Raw genomic sequence first — 12,332 nt, 5'->3', positions numbered from 1 at the left:
CTTCTGCCATGAGGCTTAGCTATAAATAAGGGCTCCTACCTATTAGAGACCGGGTCATTCGTTCATCTAATAAAGTGAGAGAATTGTCAAATAAGACCTTTGTAAGGAGGAATCATCATCAGAGTTCTTATTTGCAAACAACGGAATCTACTCCAGCTACTTTAAACAGGAAGAATGTATTAAAGGGTATTAGTGGTGCACGGCTCCCCAGGATGGGCCAGTGCTTTGGTTTCAAATGCCGTGCCCCCAAGAAGGATGCCCAAACCATACACCCCTGCAAAGGTACACTGATGTGCGCCGACCGATGGTAGTGGGGACTGATGCTCAAAACTGCACTCTGCTTTCCTTGAAAAGCCACTTGCCCCTGTCAACAGTCTCTCCAAAAGCTAGAGTCTCGTTGGTTCCCCACTTCCTCACATTGCTCATTTCCATCTTGAAGTCTCAGGCAGGTGCGTTGCCTCTGAGGGCTAGAGCCTAGGTAAAATGTCTGCACCCAGCCACAAAAGAAGCTGGGAGAGCAGCTTAAGTCTTTCACTTTGGGGCCTGGGTCTCATGAACGTGGAGAACATGTGACAAATAACACCCCCAGAACGTGCCCTTTGAGCTGAGAACCAAAGGATGAGAGGGAGTCAGCCATTAGAAGAGTGAATGAAAGAACCTTCCAGGAAAAGGGAACAGCATGTGCAAAGGCCCTGAGGCAAAAAAAAAAAAGGGAGTTGAGATATTCAGGGAACAGAGAGAAGGCCAGTGACGCTGTAGCCCAGTGTATGTGTGTGGAAGAGGGGCAGGAGTCGAGGCTGGAGAAGTAGCAGGGGCTGGATTCTGCAGAGTTGGGTGGGTCATAGTAAGAAGTATGGATATAATTTCAGTGCTGTGGGAATCCATTGAAATAAGGGGATGACATGATCTGATTTCTATTTTTTAAAAGATCAGTCTCTTCTGAATATGGAGAATATAATTGAGAGGGGGACAGAAGACCAGTTAGGAGGCTTTTGCAGTTGTCTCAGGAAGAGTCAGTGACAGCAGGAGGCAAGAAGCAGAGAGATCTGGAAGGTGTTTTGGAGATCCATTCGCTAATGGATTGGCTTTGGAAGTGGGGAGGAGGGGGAAAAATGGGAGGAGTCAAGGATGCATCCCAGTGTGTGGCTTAAGCAGCTGAAGGTGTGTGGGGTTTGTGAGATGGAAAGTGCAGGGTCAGGGGTGGGGGAAAGCTATCAAGTTCAGTTTTGAACTTGTTAACTTTAAGATGCCTGTGAGAAGTGCAAATGGAGATGTCAAGTAGGTAGTTAAACATGCAAGGCTAGACTAGAGGAGAGGCCACGGTTAGAGAAAAAACAATTTCTACCCAAGTTTCATGTATTTGTGACAAAATATGGGGACTACGAGTGAGTGACCACCATGGAGCCATAGGCAAAGGCAGGAAGACCTACTAGGCTTGGTTCCAGAACAGCTAAACTTTCCCACCTATCAGTTATAGAGCTTTGAGCAAATCGGAGCCTCTCTGTTCTTATTTGCAAAATGGGCATCATGACTGGTATTAATTCTTACAGATTCAATCTAGGTTTAGGAGATGTCCCATAAATTGTTGTCTAGCCATGGCCTGTCAGAATGTTTGCTCATTTTAAGCAGAATTTTCCCAAGTTCCAGAGCATGGGTACATAGGGTCATTTAACAGTAATGATCCAGATGCCTGCAGCTCATTCCCATACCTGCTAATACCAGATCTGCAAAGCCCACTTCCCTCGCAGACATTCCAGGGCACCCCCAGATTGAATCTCACGTTGGCTCAAAAGCAGGTTTCCCCGCTGCTCTATCCCATCACAGCTAAGCCCTCAGTGTGCAGAATCTGAGCAGCAGGGTGACACGGGGTGGAATGGTTCCATCTCTTCTGTGCCATGGTAGGAAGGGGGTCCCAGAGGAGTCTTAGTTTACCCCCCAGCCCAGCAGTAGTCACCTTGCCTCATCTACTCAGAGGGCGGTTGCTGGTCACAACACAAGAGAGTGGGTGGGAAAGGACTTTGGAGAGTCCACCATGTGCAGATTTTCTTTGCATATATCCTCCTAGTCCTTACAACATCCCTGCACGGTAGGTAATTATTATCTTTACTTGACAAAGAGAGAAAGAGACTCAAACTGGTGAAAACTTGCCCCAGGACACACGGCTGACTTCAGCTGAAGTCAGGATGCTGTCATTCTGAGCTCTTCCTGCATCATCATGCTGCCTCTCCAACAAATACGAGGGTCTAACAACTTCAACCAAGCCCATCTCCTTGCATCTATTCTCTGCTCCACGACAGGTCGCTCCGAGGCCTGTTAAGAATGAACATGGCGCTTCGCTGTGCCCCGGGAGTGTCTTTTCTCTAACAAATCCGAGTAACCACTTCAACACTATACAAATCAGTAGCTGTTGGACAACCAGCTGCATGGTGGATGGGAAGTCCTTTCAGCTTTCTTCTTCCCATTCAAATATCATATTTATATAAAAGCAAAGTGATGATTGTTGAGGCTGGTGGACTGCTTGTCTGCCACTTGGTGGGCCATCTGTTTAACATTGCCGAACTCCTACTCATCCTTGAAGACAGAACAAAAGTGTCTTCTCTCCTTGGAAGCCCTCCAGCTCTGCCCCAAACAGAATCAAGCATTTGCCACTCTGGCTTCCTAGAATACTCTGCTGGTACTGCTGACTATTAACTGTTCCCCAATATCTGTTGTTTCCTCCCTCTATAAAAAAAAAGAGAACCTATAAAGTAAAGATTACATTTCCTCACCTCCCTTACATCTATGTGTAGCCATGTGACTAAGATCCAGTTAATGAGATTTAAGCAGATGTCCCTTGTGGCCGTTTCTGGGATCCCTCCTTCAAAAAACAGCTCGTGTGACTCCTTCGTCTCTTTGTCCTTTTCTCCATTCTGCTGCCTGGAATGTGAATGTGATGACTGGAGCTCTAGTTGCCATCTTGGACCCTAAGAACAAGGGTCCTATCTTAGGAAAGTTGGAACTGAGCTAGAAGAAGTCAGAGTCTCTAAGGACTTATCACAGCAGAAATAACATATAGACCCTGAATTGCCTACCTTCAGACTATTAGGTGGGAGAGAAATTTCTGCCTAGTTTAGCCACTATTAATTTTTAGTCTTTGTCACCCACATACAAACCTAATCCTAAGTTACATTACCTCTCTAATACGTGGTACTTTCCGTACCTTAGCATAATTGTCTCTTGACTATTATCTCCCCTGCTAGACTGGGAGCTCCTCTAAGCAGAGATTAGGTTTCAGGTTCTGCCCGGTGCCAGACACATTAGAAGTTGCTCAATGAAATGTTTCCTGAAGGAAGTGTGGTGAGCGATGGCATAAACAACCGTGCAATGTCAGCGGAGCACTTGCCACGAGCAGCGACTCACGCGCTTTGCATGCAGTAGCTGACTTAATCCCCATAAGAACCCCACGAGGAACCCACGGCAATCGAGAGGTTCAGTGACTTGCCCGAGATCACCAGCTGTTGAGTGACAGGGCTGGGACTGGAACCCCAGTCTGCCTCAGTCCCCAGCTCACGTATTTTCTACATCAGCCACTGCTCTCCCCCGTGCTCCCAGGATGGAGGGCTGAGTTGTTGAGCTGTGCCTGAAAGGTCTCCCTCTACGTGTTCCTTTGTTGAGAACAGTGACAAATATCTAGGAAATTGCACGTATACTTTTTGTATTCCTCTCACTACCAGTTTTACTAAATTTGTTCTTCTGTGTTTTTGTTTTTGTCTTTTGTTTTTTCCTCTCTTGGCATCTTCTGATATGAATTCAACCAATGAGAGAACCTCTTTTGCCCAGAAGAATTCAGTGGATGGCTCACAAATACAGAATACCCCAAGAGGTACATTAACCACCTAAAGGGGAAATGTAGGCTTTTGATTAATTATCATCTCCAAAACCGTAGTTTCTTGGGTTTTTTGGAACCTAATCTACCACCCTCATTTGCACCTGTGGTTCTAGCCTTGGGCCTTGACATCAAGCAATATCTTACGAGAAGACACAGTTGTCTTTTCAGTTCAGTTATCACTAGTTAAGTTCCACTTTTGTGATAATGAGTTCAGCACAGTGCTCATATCTGTGGGGAAGAGAGATCGTTGGCAATGGAAGAAGATAAATCTAAGATATGATCACTGCTTCTCTCCCCCATCAGAAACCAGCATTTGTTGAGTTAGAAACGGATTTGTACCTGGGTGTTAATTTACAAAGGTGACTGAGCGACTACCCAGGTCAATGCCATTGAAAGAAAACTTTGTTACTCTCAGTTCTAGAAACGGGAGGCTCAGCTCACCATGCAGGACCCTGGGAGGGCGCTCCAGTGTTGGTTAGGAGGCAGAAATTGCTACTGAAAGCTCAGCCTCTCTGGACACTGGTGCCAAATCCAATCCCGGCGACAGAGTTTTGGGTGAAGTAGAAAAGGAGAGCTTTATTGCTTTGCCAGGCAAAGGGGGACACACTGGGCTTGTGCCTTATAAAAGCTATGTGTCCCAACCCCAGAGGATTTGATGAGGGGTTTTATAACAGTGGTTCAAAGGTGGGGTCCTGACAAGATTAGGGTGTGTGCAGGGCTCGGGGGGGCCCCCCCCCCTTTAATCTTGTCTCAGGTGGTTTCTTGGCTGCTCCTCCCTTGATTAGCAACTGTTTGAATCCACCCTTTGGAACTCAGGGAAGGTCATGGAGGCTGGGGTCTTGCCTACAAGACATGGTGGACAAAAGGAGGCCTCCGTGCCCGGGCTCCACTTGGTTTCAGGGCCTGGGAGCCCCACAGGGCCCCGCTCGGTTTCAAAAGGAGCAAGGGGAAAGCACAGGCCACAGCCCTTACTGGGATTTCCTTGGGAAAGGCAAGACATGACAGGGTTAACAACTTAGGGTTGGCTATATTGAATAATTCCGGTGGGCTTTGGAGTATGAGGGCTGTCCCTAGTTGTCTGGCACCTGGGCCTGGGCTGATTTAAGTCAGGGGAAATATTGGCTTGGTGTGAGAGTTAGATAAAGGAGGTAGTTCAGAGTATGGGCTCTGGATCATGGAGGAGTTGTAAACAACTTTGGCCATTAGTTTGGCCCTGTAATTAATGGATGCCAAATAGACAAGTATAGAACCTAAGAAACCTGAGTTAGAACATAAACACTTAAGTATCATTCTAGACCATTTCACACATCATCAGTATTTGAAAAAAGTTAAGCAATCCTTTTTCTTGATGGAGAAATGGAGAAGTACGTGAATTACATCTCAATAAAGCTGTTAAAAAAACCCAAAACTTGGGGGCCACTCATTGAGGTATAGAGGGGATTCCAAATAGAGGTAAATATTTGTGGGAGACTTTGCAAGTCCCCAAAATATATATATATAGACCTACGAGTCAAAGAGGAAGTATTAAGAGAAATTAGAAAATATTTTGAACTGAGTGAAAAGGAGACCTTTTTTCCTAATATGACCATTTAATGCTACAGAGTTCCCTCTGAATGCTAGGCATCCCACAAATGGTTTAGATATAGCGTTTTTATCTTTATTCAGTTTGTGTTGTTTCTACTTTGTAACTATCATAAATAATGCTGCTGTGAACATTCATGTACAAGTTTTTGCATAGACATATGTTTTCATTTCTCTTGGGTGTATGTATAGCTAGGGTGGAATCGCTGGGTCATATGCTTAACATTTTGAGGAACTGCCAAACAGCGTTCCGAAGTGATTATCGTACATATTTTAAAGAATGTAAGAGGAGGAAAATACAGTATGATATTTACTCTATATAACCAGATAGATTTATAATATATATTCTATATTTACTATTTATATTCTATATTTACTATATATATTGTACTTACTATATATAACCAGATATTTACAGTTTCTGTTGCTTTTCCTTCATTCCTGAAGTTCCAAGTTTCCCTCTGGTATTATTTTCCTTCTTACATGCCCCCCTCCCAAAAGAAAACCCTTCATTTAAAATAAGCCTGCCGGCAATGAATTTGCTTAGTATTCTGGCTTCTTTATTTGAATGTGAATGTCTTTATTTCACCTTCATTCTTTTTTTTTTTTAATAGCCTACTCACAAGACTGCCTTTATTCTTTTTAACATCTTTATTGGAGTATAACTGCTTTACAATGGTGTGTTAGTTTCTGCTTTATAACAAAGTGGATCAGCTATACATATACATATATCCCCATATCTCCTCCCTCTTGCGTCTCCCTCCCACCCTCCCTATCCCACCCCTCTAGGTGGTCACAAAGCACCAAGCTGATCTTCCTGTGCTATGTGGCTGCTTCCCACTAGCTATCTATTTTACATTTTCACCTTCATTCTTGAAGGATATTTTTTTCTGGTTATAGAATTCTGGGTTGAAAGTTCTTTTCTTTCCACACTTTCAAATGTTGTTCCACAGCTTCTGGCCTCAAGGGTCTGATGAGAAATCCACAGTCATTTAAATTCTTGTTCCCCTTTTGTGTCGAGCATTTCTCTTAGACTGCCCTCAAGTTGTCTTGCCTTTCAACTGCTTGATTAGGATGTGTAGGGGCATGGATTTCTTTGACTTTGACTTGCTTGGGGTTTGCAGAGCTTCTTGAAACTGTAAGTTTATGTCTTTTGCCAAATTTGGGAGGTTTTTCCATTTTTTTTTTTTGGTACCACACTCTCCTTTCGTTTTAGGACTTTGATGACACAATTTTAGACCTGTTGATATTGTCCCATAGGTCCCTGAGGCTCTGTTCATTTTTTCCAGTCTTTTGTGTCTACACTGTTCAGATTGTGTGTATAATAAAAATACAGATTTGATCTTTGTCCCCAGTTCCTGGCACAGAGCTCCTAAAACCCTTGGGATTTCCTGAGTGATGGGAATGCCTTTTGTTATTCATTATTAGCATCTTCCAAACACACTTGAGTATATCCTAATATGGTGACCCAGGTCGGGCCTTAGATAGCTTCAGGATAGGATCCAGAAAGACCAAATCATGAGGGACTTCCCTGGTGGTCCATTGGTTAAAAATCCACCTTCCAATGCAGGGGACACGGGTTCGATCCCTGGTCAGGGAACTAAGATCCCACATGCCGCGGGGCAACTAAGCCCGCACACCACAACAGCTGAGCATGTGGGCCACAACTATAGAGCCTGCGTGCTCTACAGCCCGCACGCCACAACTAGAGAGGAGCCCACGCCCTGCCATGAGGAGCCCGCGCACCACAGCGGAGGATCCCGTGCGCTGCAGCAAAGACCCAAGGCACCCCTCCCAGCCTCCAGGGAGGAGAGAGAGACTGGAGACTGAGTTATAGAAACTCCTGAGCAATGTGATTTGGTGAACTTCCAGGTCGCTGAACACATTGATGTGCTGGGAAGGTGATGTGCCTGAAGAGGGCATGGAAGGTCCGTGCTCCAGCCCACACACCGTGCCCTATGTCTCTTCCATTTAGTTGTTCCTGAGTCGTGTCTTTTATAGTAAACCTGTAATAGTAAGCATAGCACTTTGCTGAGTTCCATGAGCCATTCTACTGAATTATTGAACCCAAGGGGGTCATGGGAACCCCCACATTTGTAGTTAGCTAGACAGAAGCATGGGTGGCATTTGACACTGGTGCTTGAAGTGGGGACAGTCTTGTTGGATTGAGTCTTTTAACTAGTGGGATCTGACACTAATTCCAGGTAGATTTGGAATTGAATTACATTGTTAGACACCCAGTTTATTTCAGAGAATTGGAGAACTGGTGTGGAAAACCACACATACGATATTAGAAAACACACAAATTGGATAATTTTTATTGATCTGTCTTCAAGTTCATTGTCTCCTTCCTCCATCACCTCCATTCTGGTATTGATCCCATCCAGTGAATTTTTTATTTCAATTATTGTATTTTTCAGTTGTAAAATTTCTATTCAGTTCTCTGTCATAGCTTCTGTTTCTCTACTGAGACTTTCTATTTTTTCATTTATTTCAAAAGTATTCACCCTTACTTCTTAAAGCACTGTTATAATAGCTGCCTTAAAGCCTTTGTCTGATGATTTCAACATCTGAGTCATTTCAGGATTGGTGATGCTGCTTGTCTTTCTTCCATGAGAATTTATCAGATTATTCTGGTTCTTTGTAGGTTGAGTAATTTTGGATTCTATTCTGGATATTTTGAATATTTTGAGTCTTGTTTAAATGTATGAAGAATGTTGGAGTGTTTTATTTCCTTTGTTGTAGCAGGCAATTCACCCAATTAGGCTCAGGTCATAAGTTTTGTAGATTGTGGTTTCAATGTTAGTTCAGTTTTCAAAACTTTTACAGTGCTATTTTGATCTGTCCTAAATGTGTGCTACCCAGGGACCACATTTGAGACTTGAGAAGTGATCTACCCAGTAGTTCAGTTCTCAAAGCCATCTGTTTAGGGTCAGATACACATTTATATGTGCAGCTCAGGGGTGAGCATATGCATCCATACACAATTATTTAGGATTCCTTTCTTGATCTCTCTCCTCTCTGTAATTTCCTATATATATATATATATATATATATATATATATATATACACAGAGAGAGAGAGAATTTTTAGCAGTTCCTTACTGCAGTTCTCTTGGTAAGTTCCCTTGGTTTTTGTTTTTCTATTAATGTCTTTATTTCATCTTTCTTCTTAAAGGATAGTTTTGCTGGGTATACATGTTTACCTTAATGCTTTGTTGATTTCATTCCACTGTCATCTTCTAGCTTCCAATGTTACTGTTGAGAACTCTGCAGTCATTCTAATTGTTATCTGTTTATAGATAATCTGTTGTTTCTCTCTTCCTGTCTTTAAGATATTCTCTATTAACCTTCTACAGAAGAACCATAACTTTGTGCAAGAGTTGGATATTTTTTTCTCTTTTAATCATAACACCTTTCCTGATTCTGCTTAGCATTTTTAAAGCCTTTAGGCTCCTTCTTCCTTATTCTGGGACCATACTGTATTGTACAGAGAATTCTATCATGGCACGTGAGTTAGTGTTACACTTATTATTTACCTGTCTTTTTTTCTTACTAAGCTGTGAGTTCCTTGAAGATAGTCTACTTACAGCACCTAGAATGGGCCCAGCACATAGTAAAGGCTCAGCAAAATGTTGGATGGATGGATAGAAGGATGAACAGATAGATTAGTAAATGGACAAATGTATGGCCACAAGTGTACATCTGGCTAAAATGCAAGTGAAATTCTATGAATTTACCTGAGTGACTTCCTCTAGCATCTCCCAATTATCTGAATATACCCAGGCATTTTCACATTAATAGAAAGCTGAGGTCTACCATATGCTCTTTCTCATCATAGCTGAGAAGCCCTATTGATCATTTTTTGTGCATATTGCATTGACAGAGCATAATTATCAGACTCTGGTCTTGAGGAAAGCAACACAACAAGTCGAAAGGATATCAGCAGCAAGAGAGCTTGAGAATATGCTTCCTAAGCTGGTGAGCACGTGATTGCAAACTTAATAGCAGAGACGATTTAAAGGGGGCTAGGAGATCTGGCTAGAAAAGCTAGCTCTGTGAAGATGTCAGGGTAAGAATTGGGGTATTTCTGATTGTAGACTTGGGTGAAACAGTAAGGAAATCTCTTAAGGGTAATTACTGACTGAGGTAGGCACAAGTTGAGTAAGAATTTTGCATGGATTTCTCCAGGATTTAAATTACTTGCTTGAAACTCAAGAGCCTGGGTGTGATGGAAAGAGAACAGAGTCTCAGTTTTCTACTCTATAAAATGGGGACAATAATTCCTAGGTCCTGGTGTTCTTATGAGGTTTACCTGAGGTAGTGATGATAATTAACATGTAATGAACACTTACTCACTACATGTCAGGTGCTATACTAAACCTGTGCATACAGTGTATTTTATTTTACTGTTACAGTCGTTTGAGATAATTACTCCTGCTATTCTTTAGTTTATTAGTGAGGAAAGTGATGCTCAGAGCAGGTAACTAATTTGTCCAAATTCACAAAGCAAATAAGTGATAAAGCCAAGACTTGCATGCAGATCTGCCTGACTCTGAGCCTGAGCTCTTAACCTCTGAGCTTTGCCACCAGCAACAGCCCCCAGAACACAAGAGGCGAAGGATTACGGTGTGTTCTCTCCTCTTCTCCTCCCCTCCCACAAATCTTCCCTACAGCCCTCAGTGCATGGTAGTTTATATCAATGGTACGTTCAGTCTTATGTAGTGGGAAGAGGCCCTTAGGACCCTGAACAGGGCAAGAGGTTTTGGGGCTTCCCCAAGCCACCAACTAGCAAGGGAGTCAGGCCATAGAATTTGGATCAAGTATAGCAAGTATTGTAAAAGATTTCTTTCTTTCCTTCTTTCTTTCTTTTTTTTTTTGGCCACGCCGTGCAGCTTGCAGAATCTTAGTTCCCCGACCAGAGATTGAACCCGAGTCCTAGCCACTGGACCAGCAGGGAATTCCCTGTAGAAGATTTCTTGAATGTTCTTCGTTTCTCCGTAATTATTCCACTGCCTATTTCCCCTCAGCATTTAGCAGTGAAACTTTTGAGAAGTAGCAGGGCCTGGTGGAAAAGACAGACAGACATGAGTTCAAATCTTGGTGCTGCATCTATCTCCTCAGCTGTGTTACTTGAGTGAGTTATTTAACTCTTCTGACCTTCTTCTGTAAAATGGGGGAAATAAAGCCCAGCGGTGTTACGGTCCTTACCGCTGACGGGGCTCATGGAGTTGCTCTAGAGATAGAGACAAGGAGATGAGTAGTCATGTCCTACTCTGGGATCTGTCCTGGTGGGGTGGTGAAGCCCAGTAGTTAGAGTGGATAGTGGCAGAGTTTAACAGGAGTGGAAAGCAGCTGAATGGCCTGTGAATGGCCTGGCAGACACATAGAAGGGAGATGCGTCAGTGAGCTATTCACCGGGGGTGGGGGGGGGCCTTCTGGATGTTTCTGACAGAAGAACCAACATGTGACTCTACCACTTTAAGAAGCACAGCACTGATACATTCTGCTGCCCATTCTTTTTTTTTTTTAATACCATAGTTTTTATCGAAAAAATCTTTGCCTGTGGTAAAACCAAACAGTATTAACGGATATGTAACAAAGAGTTAATCTCTCTTCCACGCCAGACCCTATGCCCCCTCCCCAGAGGCAAACCAAGTTTTTCCTTATATCCTTCTAGAAATGTTTGATGCATGTCAAGGAATATAAACCATTTTTTAAAACAAAAATTGGTATAATATATACACCATTTTGCACTTTGCTTCTTCAACCTAGCATATAATAGCTAATAATTATTGAATGCTTATATAGCAAACATTGTTCTAAACACATCATACATATTAATTCATTTAATCCTCACACAACCCTAAGAGAAGTAGGTTTTATTTATTATCTCCATTTTATGGATCAGAAAACTAAGGCTCAGAAATATTCAGTATCTTGCCCAAAGTCAAATAGCTAGTAAGTGGTAGAGCTAAGATTTTTTTTAAAGCTATAATTCACATACCATAAAAATCAGCATTTTAATGTAAAATTCAGTGGTTTTTAGTATAGTCACAAGGTTCTATAATCATCACCACTACCTACTTCCAGAACATTTTTATCACCCAAAAATGAAACCCCATACTCATTAGCAGTCACTCTCCAGCCCCCTCTCCCTCCCTGCCTCTGGAAACCACTAATATAGTTTTAGTTTATGAATTTGCCTATTCTGGACATTTCATATAAATGGGAATCACTCTCCAGCCCCCTCTCCCTCCCTGCCTCTGGAAACCACTAATATAGTTTTAGTTTGTATGAATTTGCCTATTCTGGACATTTCATATAAATGGAAATCATATAATATGTGGCCTTTTGTGACTGATTTCCTTCACTTAGCATAGTGTTTTCAAGATTTATCCATGTTGTAGCATGTGTCAGTATTTCACCTTTTTTATGGCTGAATAATATTCCATTATATGACTATACCAAAATTTGTTTATCCATTTACTAGTTAATGGACATTTGGACTGTTTCCACCTTTTGGCTATTATGAATGACATGGCTTCTATGAACATTTATGTACAAATTTTTGTGTGTACCTATGTTTTCTATTCTCTCGGATATATACTACCTAGGAGTGGCATTGTTGGGTCATATGGTAAGCCTACGTCTAACTTTTTGAGGAACTGCCAAACGTTTCCACAGAGCCTGTACCATTTTACATTCCTGCCAGCAACATACGAGGGTTGCAATCTCTCCACATCCTTGCCAACACTTATTTTCCATTCTTTTTGGTATAGTTATCCTAGTTGGTATGAAGTAGTATCTCATTGTGGTTTTTTTTTTTGTGTGTGTGGTATGCGGGCCTTCCTCTGCTGCGGCCTCTCCCGTTGCGGAGCAC

The 12,332-nt window shown here is 42.4% G+C and overlaps 1 protein-coding gene across 1 annotated transcript in view; it reads left to right on the top strand.

Moving 5' to 3' along the window:
• Window positions 1-12,332, top strand: part of FAM227A (family with sequence similarity 227 member A) — a 109,330-nt gene that overhangs the window by 64,286 nt on the left and 32,712 nt on the right. Inside the window, exon 13 of the mRNA XM_024127137.3 lies at window positions 9,336-9,430. Coding sequence (XP_023982905.3) covers window positions 9,336-9,430 — 95 coding nt within the window. The remainder of the gene's footprint in view (window positions 1-9,335; window positions 9,431-12,332) is intronic.

This window comes from Physeter macrocephalus, chromosome 6 (genome assembly GCF_002837175.3).
Source record: "Physeter macrocephalus isolate SW-GA chromosome 6, ASM283717v5, whole genome shotgun sequence".
Classification (NCBI taxonomy): Eukaryota; Metazoa; Chordata; class Mammalia; order Artiodactyla; family Physeteridae; genus Physeter; species Physeter macrocephalus.
This window is presented reverse-complemented; position numbering and strand designations above follow the sequence as displayed.